Below are 20,853 nucleotides of genomic sequence, written 5' to 3'. Positions count from 1 at the left end.
CTATGTTGTATCTCTCTTTCTGGCAGACACATGTCTGCAGATGTTCAAAGACCTGCTGGTGAGACAATTGTCAAGTCAAGTGGAATGTGACCTGCCAACAGCTCCTCCTTCATTTTCTACTGCCACTGGAGCGGCCAGGAGGAGGATACAATTTCCAAAACCACCCGCTGGTGGTGATGCAGGGCAGTCAGGAGCAAGTGCTGACATCTGGTCCGGACTAAAGGACCTGCCAACGATTACTGACATGTCTACTGTCACTGCATATGATTCTGTCACCATTGAAAGAATGGTGGAGGATTATATGAGTGACAGCATCCAAGTAGGCATGTCAGACAGTCCGTACGTATACTGGCAGGAAAAAGAGGCAATTTGGAGGCACTTGCACAAACTGGCTTTATTTTACCTAAGTTGCCCCCCCCCCCCTCCAGAGTGTACTCCGAAAGAGTGTTTAGTGCAGCCGGTCACCTTGTCAGCGATCGTCGTAGGAGGTTACTTCCAGAAAATGTGGAGAAGATGATGTTCATCAAAATTAATTATAAATTCCTCCATGGAGACATTTACCAGCAATTGCCTCCAGAAAATACATAGGGACCTGTGATGGTGGATTCCAGTGGGGACGAATTAATACTCTGTGAGGAGGAGGATGTAAACAGTGAAAGGGTTGAGGAATCGGAGGAATCTTGCCTCTGTAGAGCCAGTTTGTGCAAGGAGAGATTGATTGCTTCTTTTTTGGTGGGGGCTCAAACCAACCAGTCATTTCAGCCACAGTCATGTGGCAGACCCTGTCACTGAAATGATTTGTTTGTTACAGTGTGCATGTCCTGTTTATACAACATAAGGGTGGGTGGACAATTCCATCTTGCACCTCTTTTTTTATTTATCTTTGCATCATGTGCTGTTTGGGGACTATTTTTTTAAGTGCCATCCTGTCTGACACTGCAGTGCCACTCCTAGATGGGCCAGGTGTTTGTGACGCCCACTTTGGTCAATTAGCTTAGTCATTCAGCGACCTCGTGCAAATTTTAGGACTAAAAATAATATTGTGAGGTGTGAGGTGTACAGAATACACTGGAAATGAGTGGAAATTATGGTTATTGAGGTTAATAATACTATAGGATCAAAATTACCCCCACATTCTATGATTTTAGCTGTTTTTGAGGTCTATTTTAAAAAAACACCCGAATCCAAAACGCATCCGAATCCGACAAAAATCCGACAAAAGCACAAAACACGAAAAATGCCCACTGAACATCTCTAGTGTCAACTGACCATTTTCACACTTGCAAAGCAAAAATACACTCCCCCGTGGGCAGCGACTATGTGTTTGCACCGCTGCTAAAAGTTGCTAGCGAGCGATCAACTCGGAATGACCCCTTGATCACTACAACATATATAGCATAGCCTGAGCACAGGTATGTTCACACTAAGTAAGTGTGGCAATAATGTAACTGGTAATTAAATATGTATTCATTTGTTTTCAATTACACTCCTTTATAAAGACTAGTATATATGTCCAGTGGTGTTCCCTTAGAGCAGGCATTCCCAACCGTGGTCCTTGAGGCACACCAACAGTGCAGGTTTTAGTGATGTCCAGGCTTCAGCAGAGATGGTTAAATCAAAATAACTGAGGTACTAATTAAGTCACCTGTGTTCAAGCCTGGATATCACTAAAACCAGGACTGTTGGTGTGCCTTGATGACCGTGGTTTGGGAATGACTGCCTTAGAGTCAGAAGGGCAATTTTTCAAGATAAGGAGAAAAGTAGACTCTTTTGTTTGGAGGCACTCTTATTTGAACATAAAACTTAACTTTATTAGATCTGGTCATAAAAAACACACAGTAAAAAGTAACAAAAACAAAAAAATATTAGTTTGATTAAAAATGTATTAATTATCGGATAAAACTCCCGGTGCCATACAGATTCAATAGCATCCAGTAGGTGAGTTAAATCTCCCCGGAGAACTTAATACAGTCACAGTATACAGTAGCTGCGGTGTAACCCATGCTAAATAATTGTGCAACAAAAGACATTTGCATTGAGAAATGATGCTCAGAAATCTGGGTGTGAAGACAGTTATGAAAAGTACATACACTTGTATGGAACAAGGTTCTACTTTTGACCATTTGCCTGTTGGCAGAGAATGGACAGTGAGAGTTCTCAGAACCACTACATGTGTATTAAAAGTTGTCCTGCACCTGCTGTCAGCCCTCAGAAGTTTGGGGGTCATTCCAACCCGATCACATGCTGCATTTGTTCGCAGCAGTGTGATCGGGTCAGAACTGTGCATGTGCCGGTGCATGCCAGATGTCCGAAGTCCATCATTGCCTAGCAATCACCTCTACCTGATTGACAAGCAGAGGCGTTTGCTAGGAGGGGGCTGGATGGCAGCGTTAAGCCACCATTTAGGGGGCGCGATGCGTGGCTGGACTGTTGGGGAGGTGGGCTGCGGCAGTTGCGTGATGTCACACGCAGCCTCTGCAACCCGAGCAGCGAAGAGGTTCTCCTGGCCAGCCGCAGTAGCTGCACTGGCTGGGAGGTACTCCTGAAATGCAAAAGCATCGCCGCTGTGTGATGATTTTGCACTGATATGCGGGGTGGACTAGCCCTGTGCTGGGTATCCCCCCGCATGTCCGAGTGCCTGATCGTAGCTGTGCTAAATTTAATCAGCTCGGAATGACCCCCTTTGACCGAGTAGAGTACAGAAAGTTAAGAAAAGGTGAAGAAAGATAATATGGTATCTGTTTTTAAATCATGTGTCACTCAAAGTAAAGTATGACCTTCTAGATCTGGTTGATAAGTAGATTATATTTATATTAACTGTGCAGTGAATTGCACACATAGCTATAGACAGCAATTTAACCCTCTTATAGCCATATATTTTTCTAGAATTGGATTACTAGATCTAACAGGTAACTTAGAATTTACCACAAAGAAAATATAGTAACAAATTGTAAATTAAGGATGAAAATTAAAGTGAAATGGTCTCTGTTCTTACCAAATTCAGTTGCTCTAATCAGGCATGTGCATTGCAGCACTGTATGCTCAGTAGTCGCAGCCAACCTGGATACTATGAGGCACATGCTATATACTACTACTATAAGGTATAGGGGAATAAATTCCTGTGTGAGGAAAGACATCACTACTTCTGAGTAGAGAAGAGCGCCTGAAATTTTTCGGGTTTTGTGTTTTGGTTTTGGGTTCGGTTCCGCGGCCGTGTTTTGGGTTCGAACGCGTTTTGGCAAAACCTCACCGAATTATTTTTGTCGGATTCGGGTGTGTTTTGGATTCGGGTGTTTTTTTCCAAAAACACTAAAAAACAGCTTAAATCATAGAATTTGGGGGTCATTTTGATCCCAAAGTATTATTAACCTCAAAAACCATAATTTACACTCATTTTCAGTCTATTCTGAATACCTCACACCTCACAATATTATTTTTAGTCCTAAAATTTGCACCGAGGTCGCTGTGTGAGTAAGATAAGCGACCCTAGTGGCCGACACAAACACCGGGCCCATCTAGGAGTGGCACTGCAGTGTCACGCAGGATGTCCCTTCCAAAAAACCCTCCCCAAACAGCACATGACGCAAAGAAAAAAAGAGGCGCAATGAGGTAGCTGTGTGAGTAAGATTAGCGACCCTAGTGGCCGACACAAACACCGGGCCCATCTAGGAGTGGCACTGCAGTGTCACGCAGGATGGCCCTTCCAAAAAACCCTCCCCAAACAGCACATGACGCAAAGAAAAAAAGAGGCGCAATGAGGTAGCTGACTGTGTGAGTAAGATTAGCGACCCTAGTGGCCGACACAAACACCGGGCACATCTAGGAGTGGCACTGCAGTGTCACGCAGGATGTCCCTTCCAAAAAACCCTCCCCAAACAGCACATGACGCAAAGAAAAAAAGAGGCGCAATGAGGTAGCTGTGTGAGTAAGATTAGCGACCCTAGTGGCCGACACAAACACCGGGCACATCTAGGAGTGGCACTGCAGTGTCACGCAGGATGTCCCTTCCAAAAAACCCTCCCCAATCAGCACATGGACGGACTGCCACGGTTAGGTGGTATAAAAAAACCACGGTTAGGTGGTATATAATACAATTATGGATGGACGGACTGCCTGCCGAGTGCCGACACAGAGGTAGCCACAGCCGTGAACTACCGCACTGTACACTGGTTGATAAAGAGATAGTAGTATACTCGTAACAACTAGTATGACGACGGTATAAAGAATGAAAAAAAAACCACGGTTAGGTGGTATATAATACAATTATGGTTGGACGGACTGCCTGCCGAGTGCCGACACAGAGGTAGCCACAGCCGTGAACTACCGCACTGTACACTGGTTGATAAAGAGATAGTAGTATACTCGTAACAACTAGTATGACGACGGTATAAAGAATGAAAAAAAAACCACGGTTAGGTGGTATATATTATAATACAATTATGGTTGGACGGACTGCCTGCCGAGTGCCGACACAGAGGTAGCCACAGCCGTGAACTACCGCACTGTACACTGGTTGATAAAGAGATAGTAGTATACTCGTAACAACTAGTATGACGACGGTATAAAGAATGAAAAAAAAACCACGGTTAGGTGGTATATATTATAATACAATTATGGATGGACGGACTGCCTGCCGAGTGCCGACACAGAGGTAGCCACAGCCGTGAACTACCGCACTGTACACTGGTTGATAAAGAGATAGTAGTATACTCGTAACAACTAGTATGACGACGGTATAAAGAATGAAAAAAAAACCACGGTTAGGTGGTATATATTATAATACAATTATGGATGGACGGACTGCCTGCCGAGTGCCGACACAGAGGTAGCCACAGCCGTGAACTACCGCACTGTACACTGGTTGATAAAGAGATAGTAGTATACTCGTAACAACTAGTATGACGACGGTATAAAGAATGAAAAAAAAACCACGGTTAGGTGGTATATATTATAATACAATTATGGATGGACGGACTGCCTGCCGAGTGCCGACACAGAGGTAGCCACAGCCGTGAACTACCGCACTGTACACTGGTTGATAAAGAGATAGTAGTATACTCGTAACAACTAGTATGACGACGGTATAAAGAATGAAAAAAAAACCACGGTTAGGTGGTATATATTATAATACAATTATGGATGGACGGACTGCCTGCCGAGTGCCGACACAGAGGTAGCCACAGCCGTGAACTACCACACTGTACACTGGTTGATAAAGAGATAGTAGTATACTCGTAACAACTAGTATGACGACGGTATAAAGAATGAAAAAAAAACCACGGTTAGGTGGTATATATTATAATACAATTATGGATGGACGGACTGCCTGCCGAGTGCCGACACAGAGGTAGCCACAGCCGTGAACTACCGCACTGTACACTGGTTGATAAAGAGATAGTAGTATACTCGTAACAACTAGTATGACGACGGTATAAAGAATGAAAAAAAAACCACGGTTAGGTGGTATATATTATAATACAATTATGGATGGACGGACTGCCTGCCGAGTGCCGACACAGAGGTATCCACAGCCGTGAACTACCGCACTGTACACTGGTTGATAAAGAGATAGTAGTATACTCGTAACAACTAGTATGATGACGGTATAAAGAATGAAAAAAAAACCACGGTTAGGTGGTATATATTATAATACAATTATGGATGGACGGACTGCCTGCCGAGTGCCGACACAGAGGTAGCCACAGCCGTGAACTACCGCACTGTACTGTGTCTGCTGCTAATATAGACTGGTTGATAAAGAGATAGTATACAATACTACTAATATACTGGTGGTCAGGCACTGGTCACCACTAGTCACACTGGCAGTGGCACTCCTGCAGCAAAAGTGTGCACTGTTTAATTTTAATATAATATTATTTATCATGTACTCCTGGCTCCTGCTATAACAACCTGCAGTGCTCCCCAGTCTCCCCCACAATTATAAGCTTTATATACAATACATTGATGTGCAGCACACTGGGCTGAGCAGTGCACACAGACTGAGTCACTGTGTGACTGTGTATCGTTTTTTTCAGGCAGAGAACGGATATATTAAATAAAACAAACAACTGCACTGTCTCTGGTGGTCACTGGTCACTGTGGTCGTCAGTCACTAAACTCTGTCTGCACTCTCTTCTAATCTACAGTATCACAGCAATCTCTCTCTCTCTCTCTCTTCTAAATCTAATCTAAATGGAGAGGACGCCAGCCACGTCCTCTCCCTATCAATCTCAATGCACGTGTGAAAATGGCGGCGACGCGCGGCTCCTTATATAGAATCCGAGTCTCGCGAGAATCCGACAGCGTCATGATGACGTTCGGGCGCGCTCGGGTTAACCGAGCAAGGCGGGATGATCCGAGTCGCTCGGACCCGTGAAAAAAAAAGTGAAGTTCGTGCGGGTTCGGATTCAAAGAAACCGAACCCGCTCATCTCTACTTCTGAGTAGATATAGTGAAAGATAGCAAGTATGAGTGACCATATTAGGAGAATTTCTATGAAGAACTGCTGTCAGTTAGTGGGATACCAGTGTGCACACAGTGGGTGTCCCCTTTCAGATCTACAGTACATGTGTTTCACCCCTTGGGCTTGGTCATGGTTATTCCACCTACTGATAGTAATAATACTGTGGCTGCTATGATCTACTGAAATTATGGACATGCTATTTATATTAGGTGCAAAGCACATAAACCCGAATTACCATTCAATTTATTTTAAAGAGTAAGATACCAGCTGTAATAAACTGAAATTACAGTAATTATGACATTTATTTTTTTATTTGTATCTGTATTTAGATATATATTTAAATATGTGATTCAGTATTTATCAACAACATTGTCCACTGACCACATGTTGTACATTCATGTTTGACACAACATGAGTCCAGCTCAGAATGAGCCCCATAATATAGAAATGATGCTTGAATATATTAACAATCCTGTAAGGAGTAGAATAGAATAGAATAGTGTAGAACAGAATAGAATAGAATTTATGATTATACAGTGAATTATGTCACAGGGGACAAATCATCAGTCTGTTATACACACAGAAACAGTAGTTTCCACATGTTTTGTGTAACAAACCAATCAACATTAGTGTCCAGATGTGTCAGCTGTAAATTCATCCACCTCCAAAAGCTACACATTTAAAGAGCTTGACTTTTGAGCCCTTGTGAGTCTCGTAGTGCAAAGACAGATCCATTGTGAACCCTTCACCTCTTCCAGCCCTCAATGTGGGTGTGCAAGATCTAAGTTTGCGCATGTGTAGTAAGACTGTCAAGACGGGTGGTATTCATGTGACCGCCGGTCAGCTGACCGACAGTCACATGACCTCCTCCACCAGCCCGACGGCTCACTATCCTGATGGTCGGCATGCCGACCAACAGGGACTATTTCCACTCGGGGGTGTCCACGGCACCCATAGAGTGGAAATAGAACCCGTGGTGACCGCACGTCGCCACCGAGCCCACAAGGGGCTTGCTGCACTCGCCCCTCCCCGCCGGGATCCCGGCGTCGGTATGCTGCCGGAATCCCGGTGTCGGTAAGCTGACCGGCGGTCTCCTGACCGCCGGTCAGCAGTACTACAACCGTCAAGACAGCTTTATTTTGGAGCAGAAATCCCTAATTGCTCCAGTTCATTTTTGCCTACTGACACTTCTTGCTATAAGTTAGAAATATTATTTCTGCAGGGCCACCATACAGTAAATGAAAATGAAAAGGTCCCTCAATCATTTAATCTGTAAAATACTGTAAGTAAACAATGCAATTCATGAGGGGTATTTAACTTAATTGTGTGTTATGCTACCATTGTGGACTTTAGTGTTTTGGAAAGTTTTGTGATTCACATACCATGAGGTCATTATTTCAGTGAACTGAAGTGGTAACTGACAATTATTGCTGAAAGTATGTACTGTAAATACACCACATAGACTGCAATATCTTCTTTTGACTGTGTTGATTGTACTGGATTGGATTGTGGACTGGATGCCACAGTCCTTAGCTGGTTCAAATCATTTCTCACCAGATGGTCACAGAGAGTTACGTCTGAAGTATACTCTTCATCACCAATGCTACTTCCATGTGATGTCCCACAACGTTCTATACTATCCCCCATGCTTTTTGCAGTATACATGCTACAACTGGATGAAATAATCAGTTACCATAGATCTGGTCTACCACTGTTAAGCAGATGATACACAACTGTACCTTTTCTTTTGTTTCGGGTACTGAGAACCCAATAACAACTCTAAATGGCTGTCTAGCTGAGCTCCAGTTGGTTGTGACTGAATCATGATAAAACAGAAGTCATTATGATAAGACCTCGACATCAAAGGACAAGACTGCAGCGTAACTAATTAAGTGGACATACACTTGGGAGTTCAGAATTATAAAACAGTGATAATGAGCAGAATTTTGGCATTGTCCTGGATAGTGACTTGACACTTAAACATCAGATATCAACCAGAATAAAATCCTCATTCTTTCATCTGATATCAACCACAATCAAATCCTCATTGTTTCATCTGAGGAACATAGCCAGAATCAAGCACTTAATTCCCTCTGATGATCTGGCAAAAGTTATACTGTACATGCATTTGTATCAGCTATATTAGACTACTGCAATATCCCTTACCAGGGTCTCCCAGCAAAAGAACTGCAAAGCTTACAGCTGGTACAAAACACACCTGTCAGGCTGTTAACCAACCAGCCTATTCCAGCCAAATAACACCCATTCTGCATTCCCTCCACTAGCTTCCTGTAAGATTGTGAATTGTTTTCAGGATTGGCTTACTTACTTTCAAAGGTCTACATGACCAGGACACAAGGTACCTGAAGCAGCATCTGATTCCAATCTGCTGCACTTGATTACTGCAATCTGTAGATGAAGGACTTTTATCAGTACTAGAATCTCACGGAATTCATTGGGGGGGGGGGGGTGAGTTTAAGCCATGTTATATATCTTATAAAATCATCAATGTAGGCACAGTTTTCATCATTGCTGCTTCTCAGTTTTAGATCCCTGAGTTCAGATCTGACCAGGGCAGCATTTGTCTTGAATTTGTGTATTTTCCATCTGTTTGCTAAATATGTTCCAGTTTTGTTTGACTTTCTAAGAACTGTAATGGTGTTTTAACAGGCTACAGACAACACTATAGTGTTTGTGTCATAGATAATGTCTATTTAATTTGTAAGCACTAATGGGACAGGAACTGATGTGAATAATAAAATATTATTTTTAAAATGACTTGACATTTTTTGCACATAAACAAATACAATAACAATGTTTTTTTAAATATTAGAAAAAAATGTGAGTGTTGATTGTCCCTACTTGTCATGGTGTTTTATTGTAAATATTAAATCAATAAAACTGATTTTATGGAATGTAAATAACCTGCATTTATAAAAGTGGAAACCATTAACTTTTTTTGAGAATTTAACTCATGTTGTATTCTTCTTTCAAAATTTTCCTAATTTTTATAGATCATACCTCAGATGACAATATAATAGTTACTACAATATTAAGAGGCAATATTTTCACTAATCCATACTATAGCAATAAATCAAACAAAATCCAATTGCTGATTGATTGCTATGAAAAGTTAGTGAAAAAGCCTACTTGTGTTAAATTTTGTTTATTTAAGCTATTTGAGAGTAAATGCATGAACTATTTCCACTAGTAATTTTATAAAATGAAACATTCAGAAATTGTGACTTCAAACAGTATTAATGTCTAGAAACACGTTTGCATCATTCATCTTGTATTATTTTATTTTTTTACTGTTAATGGGAAAAATAGATTACCTTCATATATTCTTCACTACATTGTACTCTAATTATTTAAGCTTTGTAAGCGTGCATGTTGAAAATATATTTAAAATTATACCATGTTTGGTATTGGAGAAGAAGCAAAGTAGACTGAAATATGTATAAATCAATTTATTATCCAGTACCTGACTTGTGGACACAAATGGTATTAGAGAAAGGCAAGGAATATTCTAAAATAATGTTTAGCATCTCACTACTCAAGAACTGTTGAACCTTTCCAGTGCTTTTTGAGCAAACCTTTGAAAACAGAATTATGGCAAAAACCATCAGAGCAGGAGATAAAAGGAGAAAATGTAAAAAAGATAATTGGTACTATGTTATGTTTGCTAAAAGCAGAGTAAAACTTAATAACCAAAATGCAATAGTCAGAATCTACTGTGATATCACATTTAGAAGTCTGCACTGTACTAGTTTACGTATACTGTATATAGTATTTCTCAAGCCTCTTGCTCTCATTTGACCTAAAGTGAACAGAATGTCTGAATATTATTGTTTTATTAAACATAAAACATTGCAGTAATTAATGAGACTATCCAACACATTCATTCAACATTCAGTGACTTAGTTGAAAAAGGATGTATCTTTAGATTTAGATACTAGTTTTATCACCTTCCTTAGAAATGTCTTCAACCAACTGCTCTCTGCACCTATTGACCTATGCATTACCTAGGAGGCATTTTAGAAAATTCATATTTATAGAACTGCTTCATCCCATCAAAATACAATATGCAGGCTGTCAAAGACTTGATTAAGTTGTTTTTGTCAGTTCACTGGTGAAAACCTTAGGTTTCTGATGTAAACTTTATAGATGCACCTGAAAATGAATGTTCAGTACCTGAAATTGTATACTGTTCCCAAATCATAACATTATAATCACCAGATGGGATGAGTTTCTATTGATGTAAAACAGTAATTCATATTTGTCCTTAAATAAGATTTCTTGATAGTGTTATACTGTATATATAATGTTTATTTTATGTCCTCAACAAATTTAAATAAGTCAAATCTCCTGTATGCAGTGTAGTAGATTCCTATTCGGTATCATGTTGGCACTAAACTATTCAATAGATCCAACATGTTGTATACTGTACAGTACCTTCCTTTTGGATTTTTTTTACATTTCTGGCCAATCATGTCTGGAAGAGGCTACAATGGTTTTGATTCTTCAATTAGAGAATTATGACCCAATTAGGATCAGAAATCGTATTCCATATTTGATGTACACCAGTTTGCATAGCATAACACTAACCTCTACTGGCTGTCTTCCTACCTCTCTGACCATTCATTTTCTCTCTCCTCTCATGACTTCACCTCCCCTCTACTTCCACTAACAGTAGGTGTCCCACAAGGTTCTGTTCATGGTCCTCTCCTTTTCTCACTCTATACATCCTCTTTAGTTGAGCTCATTAGCTCTTTTGACTTACAATATCATCTCAATGCTGATGATACTCAAATCTACCTTTCCTCCCCTGACCTCTACCCCACTCTCCTCACTCATATATCCAGCTGTCTCTCTATTCTTGGATGTCCCAGCATTTTCTTAAACTTAACATGTCTAATAATGAGTTGATCATCTTCCCACCCTCCAGCATAACCTCACCTCTCACAATTTAACTATCTATTGATGGCACAACTATCTCATCTAGCCCTCAAGTACACTGTCTTGGAATTATCCTTGATTTCTCCCTCTCTCTGCTTCTGTATCTCTACTTGGATGTTCCAGAGCTTTCTTGAACTTATCATGTCTAAGACTGAGCTTATCATCTTCCCACCCTTCCACAAAACCTCACCTCCCACTGTTTTATTATCTATTGATGGCACTACTATCTTCTCTAGCCCCCAAGTGCCATGTCTTGGCATAATCCTTGACTATTCCCTCTCCATCAAACCACACATTCAGCACCTCTCACAAACCTGCCATTTTCATCTCAGTAATAATTCCAGGATCAGACTCTTTCTCACCCAGAATGCTGCTAAGGCCCTAATCCACTCACTGGTCATCTCCAGGTTGGACTACTGTAATCTCCTCCTACCTGTACTTCCTGACAAATGCCTCTCTCCACTCCAATCTATCCTCAATGTTGCTACCTGGCTCAACTTCCTCTCCAAGCATACTACTGTATGTCCACTTCCTCTCACTTACAAGCCTATGTTGGCTCCCCTTCCGCCTTCTAAATATAATTCAAGCTTCCCACACTCGCTCAGAAAGCTATTACCCATTTCTCTCCCATTTACACATATGCCCTTATATCCCTTTACACTCCTACCCATCCTCTTCACTCCACAAATTCATGCCGCCTCTCCTGCCAACTCATCCTAACCCTCTGCAACAGTACATGCTCAATTCTACCCCATCTCTCATCCTAACCCTCTGATACATGGTTCACTTCTACCCCATCTCTGTCACCCCTGTCTGTCTGCTCCTCCCCTTCAGAATGTAAGCCCCTCATGTGCCTTTCCTCTTCTATACTATTTTCTACTCCATACTCCCTACAACAGCACCTTATGTTCAGTTTCTGTCACACTGATGATTATTTCAGTGTTCTGTCCACTGAGTCAGCAATGTTAACATACCATGTATTTGTCCTACAGTGTCTTGTACTGTAAGTCGTTGTTTTCCTGTTTTGCTCATTTGGTACTTTGTTAGCCACTGTGGAACTCTTGTGATGCCATATCAATAAATGATACTACTACTATAAATAATAATAATAATAATAATAATAATAATAATAATAATGATTATAATAATATACTGTACATAAATTGGCTCTGCCTATGTCTCTAAAAAAAGGCTCTGTTCATGTGTGGCCAATAAATATGTCACTTGTGACTGTTTGCGACTGGGGGAGGATTGTCTATGGAGGTAAGGAGAGTTGTATTGTGGAATGAGTATAGTAAAAGCATGTTCTTATAAATGCGAAGAAATGTGGAGTGGCATAGATACACTTCAGCACCTGTCACAGCCATATAATTTTTGGGGACCTGAAGCATATTCATGCTAATAATGATGATGATGAGTGTAGCTCACACCTGTTAACCATGTCTGATTGATTAGATGATTATAGATTTGCTACTAATAAGTTTATTTTGGCATTGCTTGTACATACATATGTTATTTTCTGTAACCATAGTTTACATGCATCTTTCAATGAATGCAACTTTGCACATGCTCGTAATTGCAGGATTTTTCTAATGAATTTTGCTATAGACATAGGTAACTGAGATTTATTTTATATTGTCAGCTCATCAAACATCTGAATCTTTCTTTCTTTCTTTCTTTCTTTCTTTCTTTCTTTCTTTCTCTCTTTCTTTCTTTCCTTCCTCCTTTCTTTCTTTCTTTCTTTCTTTCTTTCTTTCTTTCTTTCTTTCTTTCTTTCTTTCTTTCTTTCTTTCTTTCTTTCTTTCTTTCTTCATCTAAATATGTATGTCCATTATTTTCAGTCTGTTGCTTTGGATAAAATGCTGTTCAAATCTTCAGATAAGCACTTTTTCTAAATTTAAAATAGCAGAGGAAAATCTAGTGAAAAGTAAGTTGCTAGATCATGTTTAATCATATTTATTTACTTAACTAATAGTAATGAAAACATGTATTTTTTAAGTACTTTTTTTCTTATATCACATTATACAATTAACACTGGAAAGGGTATGAGCATATCCATCAAAATTACATAACAACAAAATACAAAACACACAACAAACCAAAACAAGACATATTGATACAGGATTCTATACTTTTACATTTGATTCTTAGTCCAATACTCTTCATATAGAGTTTACAATTTATACAATTTATATTCTATATTATAAAGGGGAAGTCTGAGAGATTAACCTACCACTCTTAAATTTATCCAAATCACCCAGAGATGGATTGTCCCCTTTGTTCTAGAAACAAGTCCCAACCATGCCACTTCTTTGCTATATTGGAGTTAGGAGTTATATTTAGAGTTTCCATTTTGTAACTGTAATTTATTTTATTTATCATCATTTGCATAGTTGTGTTCAGTTCCTGTATCCACAGTTGGGCAATCATTGCTCTGATAGAAATAAAGACCTAGCTTAGTAAGTATTTCTGTGTATTGCACATACTAGGTGGAAATATGTGTGTAATAATATCTTCTGAGAAGTTATTTATATTTTTGTCTTGAAAATTTTGATCAGAAGTTTTATATTTCTACCAAGAAGGTACACAATTTTTTGCAGGTCCAAAATATATACACAGTTTCTCCCCTTTCATATCGACATCTCCAACATAGATCAGGTTGCTCTGGCCGAATTCTATGCATCTTGGCTGGGGTTAGGTACAGTACATATGGTAGAAGATCTTTAAATATCTTTCAATATGGATAATTGCAGGATTTTTTTTATGAATTTTGCTACAGACATAGGTAACTGAGATTTATTTTATATTGTCAGCTCATCAAACATCTGACTCCATCTTTCTTTCAACAACTAAATATGTATGTCCATGATTTTCAGTCTGTTGCTTTGGATAAAATGATGTTCAAGTCTTTAAATAAGCACTTTTTCTAAATTTAAAATAGCAGATGAAATTCTAGTGAAAAGTAAGTTGCTAGATCATGTTTAATCATCTTTTATTCCTTAACTAATAGTAATGAAAACATATCTTAATAAAATATATTATATTCTCTGTACGGAATAATTTATCTGAATTGTACATAAAATTGCATTTAGATAAAACTAAAATGTAAATAATTAGAATAGTCATTTTGATGGACTGCTTAATTCACTGTTGGTTAAATAGATTTTTTATGGTATGGTTTATTTTTGTCTGATTTGTACTATCTACCTCAAAATGTATCAAATGTACTATAAAGAGATTTAATAAAATATTATAGTTTACAGTGATAGAACGAGTGTTGGACTGGGGTATATAGGGCCCACCGGGGGAATGCAGTGGTAGGGGCCTATGTTAGGGATGTGGTCAGTCTGCAGAAGGTTGACTAACCATTAGAGGGACATTGGTTTGACTAACCATTAGAGAGTGTAACGTCTGGGCCCCTTCATAAATATATACAGTAAATTCAGAAACTGCTTGCATCATAATGTACCAGATTAATAACAGTAATGCACTGTAGAAAATACACCATAGTCCAGTATAAGGTAACATATGTATAACGTATAATTGAAGTGCACAGTCTGGAACCTGATCCTTAGAGCAGAAGGTGGGCCCCAGGCAGTAGGGCCCACCGGTGGTTTCCCCTGTACCCCTGTGGGCCATTCCAAGCCTGGATAGAACCATATGAGGTTAAAACACTATAAACCAATGGCCGCAGGAGACTGTTAACATATGCAAAACATACAGTACTGTATATTAGAATCTTCATGAGATAGAATCTATAACTATATGAAGGACATAATTTGTATGCCCAATATTCTCTTTGTGCTGAATGAGAGGTCTCATCCCATGTTTTAAAAAAAATACCTCAAAAACATCATGGAGTTGTATAATACAGTAAATAATTCACAACCATACAAAGCTGAACAGTGTATATAACATTCACTTATTGTACAAAAATGTAAATAATTTGCTTGTTTGGTTCTGCCAAAATCAATAGAATAAAGGATAAAATATGATGTTCCTTAAACATACAGCTCATTTTTCCTAAAACAAGTCATACTGGGTAGACTGATAACTATAACATATCAAATAGTTTAGAACAAAATACTGCTGCTAATGTGTGTTAATAACTACATATTCTAAATTTGTATTATTTCAGTTTATTTAATGTACTGTCATGGGTAATATTGAATAATTTATTTACTATGACATAAACCTGGCAACTGTTGATTAATACATGATGCTCACAAATAAGTGAGAATAACTTACAATGATCCTGTGCTTCATGTAATTGATCATATGCCTAGATACACATAATTACCATAAACTCATTTGCACATTTTGGAAACTAGTGGAAAAAAAATATTTGTGTTAGATTGCTGAACACTATTGTATAGTTAATGATAATCTGGTACCATTTATGGCTTTACATATAATCTATGGCACCAAATCTGACTTCCATGTTACTCTTGGCATCAGGATTGCTTCTGCATATTGAGTATGGGATCAGGTGTAGCTCCACACATTACACTTGATATCAGATATAGCTCTATATAACAGATTTAGGATTAAATACAGTAAGCCAGTATGATATTTATAGTTCTGAATAATTGAAAACATTTGTTATTTATTACTTGTGATTATTATGTGTCAAATAGCACCGAAAAGTCCCATTTTCTTACATCATTTTTCTACCTAGTGAGTGTTAATTGGAAATGCTCCCAGAATATCACACTCCACAATAGCGTAGTAGAAAGACCATTTTTCACATTTAATTAAGTACATAAAATATATCCATGGTTTTAAACGAGCAGGTATCGCACGTACAAGAATCAAATGATATAGAAGATTATCAGTCCATAAAAATAGGGTCCAGGATATCTCCCTTTGCATTTACTTTAGTACATAAATTAAACCACGGTTTAAAATGAGCAGGTATCACATGTACAAGAAACAATTGATATAAAAGCTTATCTGTCCATCAAAAAAGGGTCCAGGGTAACTCCCGACGCGTTTTCTTCCCATTGCAAAGGACTTCATCAAGGGCGCTGATTACTTCTATTTTTTACACATTCTAATCCCCATAATTTGTTATCAGCTGCCACCCACATTTGTGAGGAATGCATGTGATAATATTTTAAATTATTTTACTACAGATTATATTTGATCCACATGAGCGCGCACACTTATACATTTTGACGATATATATATATATATATATATAAATAAACAAACACATCTTTACATCCATTGTTTATCCGTTTGAAATGCAATTTGATTTATACATTATTTACATACTACATTTATCAGAGTATATAATTATTTCTCTCTTGCTAATTAGTAGCAGTGTAAATTTACACAGATGCAATAAACTCAGCAGTGTGGATACCTGAGTTTATGCATGTGCACTGCCTCAGGGATGCCTCTTTGCACCCTTAACCTTTTCCCCATAGAAAGAACATGAGGCTCCAGGAACCAATGTCATCAATGACATTGGTTCCCACATGTAAACTCTGAAAACTTTCTGTTTTTGAAGTTTTCCAACTACTAGGTGCCCCCCTTGGCCCCTAATAATGATTGTACCCATTCCTTAAAATATGTGGAAACCTCAGATGTAGCAGCCATCATCTATTTTGCGGCATGGCCGCATAGGAACATGTGCCATGTCGTGCTGTGCTGCAGGTGCGATTGACTTTGCCGGGCTGTGACTATTTGCAGCTCCAATGCATTCCTATGGATGTGTGCGTGCACACATGCATCATAGTCACAGGCACACTAGCCATGTGACTTTTGCTGCATGGTGGCAAATTTGAGCGCAGCTACACCTATATCATTTCCACATGTGTAACAGGCCCATTAGTGATCTTGAATAGGTCCCTAGTGTGCCAATCATGTCTGTTTTGCATACACTAAAATGTTTGAATGTTAATACACTAATATCTTTCCTTTTTTAGGAGTTATAAGGACAGCACTACCAAACATGGACAGAGAAGCCAGAGAACATTACTCTGTTGTTATTCAAGCCAAGGATATGGCAGGTCAAGTTGGAGGACTATCTGGGTCAACTACTATCAATGTTACACTAATTGATGTCAATGATAACCCACCAAGATTTCCTCAAAGTATGAAGGTCCTTTTTCTTTGTTCTACTTAACAATCCTGTTATTTAATTTTAATGTTTAATATATGTCAAGAGCTATAGTTTCTAGATTATAAAAGATTGTATGAAAATCAGTACATCCATGAAGAGAGGAGTGATTTCACAAAGGATATTCTAATAATTAATACAAACCAAAAAGGTACACAAATGAGAAGGCATGCAGGTATATCTAGTCCTGTATTAAAAACTCAACAGGCGGAGTGTGGGAGAGAAAACTCTCTCCTTTTGCGATCTCTGCATGTCCCACAGTGCATAAACCTAGTGCTGTTGCATTGTGACTTGCCTTCTGGTCAGCCCTGATACACATGCACAAGATCTCATACACAGAGGGACCAATACATGTCTGCCATTTGACAGGATAATGTATATATCAGTAGGCAAGCCTATCAATATGTTAAAAATTGATAAACCACAAAAGTGTGCTTATCATCTTTTAGTAACATGTGCATGAGTCATCACCCTACAACAGATGTTAGATATTTGCAGCTACCATAGATAAAAGTTATTTTCTCTCGGTTATCTATTTTTCATACATGTGTCTATTCAATGTAAGGATCAAATAACTCTGACTATAGCACAATTGACACCACCTCTTAGTACTTTACATCTCCCTTAATTCACTAATACTGTACTTTGCTAGATTGAATTTACTAACAGAACCAACTGGTTTAAGCACCCATTAAATATACATAATGTGTGGTTTAGTTAAACTTTGGAGGTTGATCCCCTAATTGCATCAAATTCCTAATTCAAGAATTGAGTTTAACTTTGAATTAGTGAAAACCTTAACTTATATAATTGAACCAGAAAGTGGTTTGCTTGTTTTTTGGAATATAAGTGATTTGTCTGTTTGAAGCTTTCACTATATTAAATGAATAAGCTTTTTATTATAATGATTGTTCTATAATTTTTAATTTGTATATCAAACGAAATAGGTTAATAAATATAAATTCAATTGATTGATTTAATGAATGTTTTCTGAAAACATTAGTGATTATACAAATTGTGATACATTTAGCCCAAAGTTTTCTACAGTATGTAATGTAGTTCTTCCTTACTGAGAATATATTTCAATGAATTATACAGTATGCCAACGTAATGTCACAAGTATCAGGGGCATGTACTGTATGTACTGTATGTACTGTACTGTGTGCCTCCCCTCCCTGTACTTTGAAACATATAAGGTTAAAAAAAGGAGTTTGTAGAATGAAAAATCAATTAAATCATAAGTAGATTAAAGGCATGACTGCAGTGTCAGTAGATACTGAAAGTGGACATATCAGTTTTTGTATATTCAGACGTACATATGTACATCAGGGAAGGGCATTGTAGTAGCTTATGTATAAAGTCACAGGTAAACATTAGCATAACATAAAGCAAAGGAGGCCCCAACTGTGTCTATCTCAGAATCAGGACCTCTGAGGAGTAAACCTGCCTTCTTTACAGGACCCTCGCCCTCAACAGACACCACCCCCTTTAGGGTTGTCTCCATAAATTTTCCAGGCTGGTGTTCAATCCCAATCCGCCCCTGTATATATATATATATATATATATATGTGTGTGTGTGTGTGTGTGTGTGTGTGTGTGTGTGTGTGTGTGTGTATTATATCTGGCAGTACTCCCAGGACTTGATACACTAAGCCATAGCATAGTTTGATATAAATTGTATATACTGCACTCACATGTATAAAAATACATGCACAGTCACACAGGCATCTGCCTCTTCCACCGCAGCCAGTACCTGCCTTCCCTGCCACTGCTGAGGTCCTGTAGCCCCAACCACAGTAGGTTCCTGCCTCCCCTGCCACTGCCATTAATGCTGAGATCCTGCAGCTCCTACTGCTGCCAAGTGCCCCCTGACAGTGCAGAGTGCCTGTGGCTCCCACAGCTTCCAGGTGGAGTGCCTACTGCTGCTGAGTTCCTGCAGCTCCCCTCCACCATCTTCCTCTGTCCACAAAAATAAATATTTGCCCTCTTGGGGGTTTCTGAATCTCAGATACCCCCCTCCCCTCCCCCGCGTGCACCACTGATTATGGTCCAGTACATTTTTTGCATTGCAAACTACTGTAACTGTTCCTCTGAAAGTTCTGTAAGATAATAGGATTTTGGTACTTACCAGGTAAATCCTTTTCTTTGAATCCAGAGGGGGCACTGGAGTACTCTTGGGATATGGACGGCTTCCACAGGAAGTAGGCACTGAATAAATTAATTTTGAAACTACACCTCCCCTCCATATCCCTGAGTACCTTAGTGTTTTTTACTGAGCCGAACAGGAGCGATAGAGAGGTTGACAGTGTAGAATTACATATAACATAACGGACAACAATAAAGTTGACACAACATTACTGACAACTAAACAGTTGACACCATAACTGATTAGAACTTGTTAATCTGAACCAGTCGGTGAAAATGTGTTACCATAAGATCTACTGTACCTACCCCAAACCAGGTAAACTGCTCTGGGTGGGCATCCAGTGCCCCCTATGGATTCAAAGAAAAGGATTTACCTGGTAAGTACCAAAATCCTATTTTCTTTTTCATCCACTAGGGGTCACTGGAGTACTCTTGGGACGTACCAAAGTTTCCCCCCGTGGGCGGGAGAGCTGTTTGGCACCTGTAACACTAGGCGGCCAAAGCTAGATGCTGATGCCGCCAACATATCAAACTTGTAGAGGCGCACAAACGTGTGGACCGAAGACCATGTGGCCGCCCGGCAAAGCTGTGTCGTAGAAGCTCCACGACTCGCTGCCCATGATGTTCCCACAGCCCGTGTGGAATGAGCTGTTACTGATGTAGGCGTCTGTAACCTAGCATGAAGGTAAGCCTGACGTATGGTCAGTTTAATCCAACTGGATAAGGTCTACCTAGAAGCTGGCCAACTCATCTTGGCAGCATCAGAGAGAGCAAACAACGTATCCGTCTTACGAACGGTCGACGTTCGGGATACATAAATGCGTAATGCGCGTACCACATCCAACCTACCAGAGTCTCCTGTAACACAGGAACTACTATTGGTTGATTGATGTGAAAAGATGACACTACCTTTGGTAGAAAAGCGGAATTCGTCCGGAGTTCCGCTCTGTCATCATGAAACACTAAATACGGTGGCTTGCACGACAAAGCACCCAAATCTGAAACACGCCTTGCTGACGCTAAGGCTAAAAGAAAAATTGTTTTCCCAATTGAGAAATTTAATATTCACTTGTTGTAAGGGTTCATAATAAAAAGACTGTAAGAAATCTAAAAACCAGATTCAAGTCTTATGGCGCAGTAGGTGGAGTGAATGGAGGCT

General features: G+C 39.2%; 1 protein-coding gene across 2 annotated transcripts in view; it reads left to right on the top strand.

The window, feature by feature from the left end:
* Positions 1–20,853, top strand: part of CDH18 (cadherin 18) — a 947,256-nt gene that overhangs the window by 741,015 nt on the left and 185,388 nt on the right. For both annotated transcript variants that reach the window (XM_063922963.1, XM_063922961.1), the window contains exon 5: positions 17,356–17,523. In XM_063922963.1, the coding sequence (XP_063779033.1) occupies positions 17,356–17,523 (168 nt within the window). The remainder of the gene's footprint in view (positions 1–17,355; positions 17,524–20,853) is intronic.

The sequence above is a fragment of the Pseudophryne corroboree genome, chromosome 5, assembly GCF_028390025.1.
Source record: "Pseudophryne corroboree isolate aPseCor3 chromosome 5, aPseCor3.hap2, whole genome shotgun sequence".
In the NCBI taxonomy this organism is placed as follows: domain Eukaryota; kingdom Metazoa; phylum Chordata; class Amphibia; order Anura; family Myobatrachidae; genus Pseudophryne; species Pseudophryne corroboree.
Note: the sequence above shows the minus strand (reverse complement) of the source record. Positions and strands in the feature narration are given on the sequence as shown.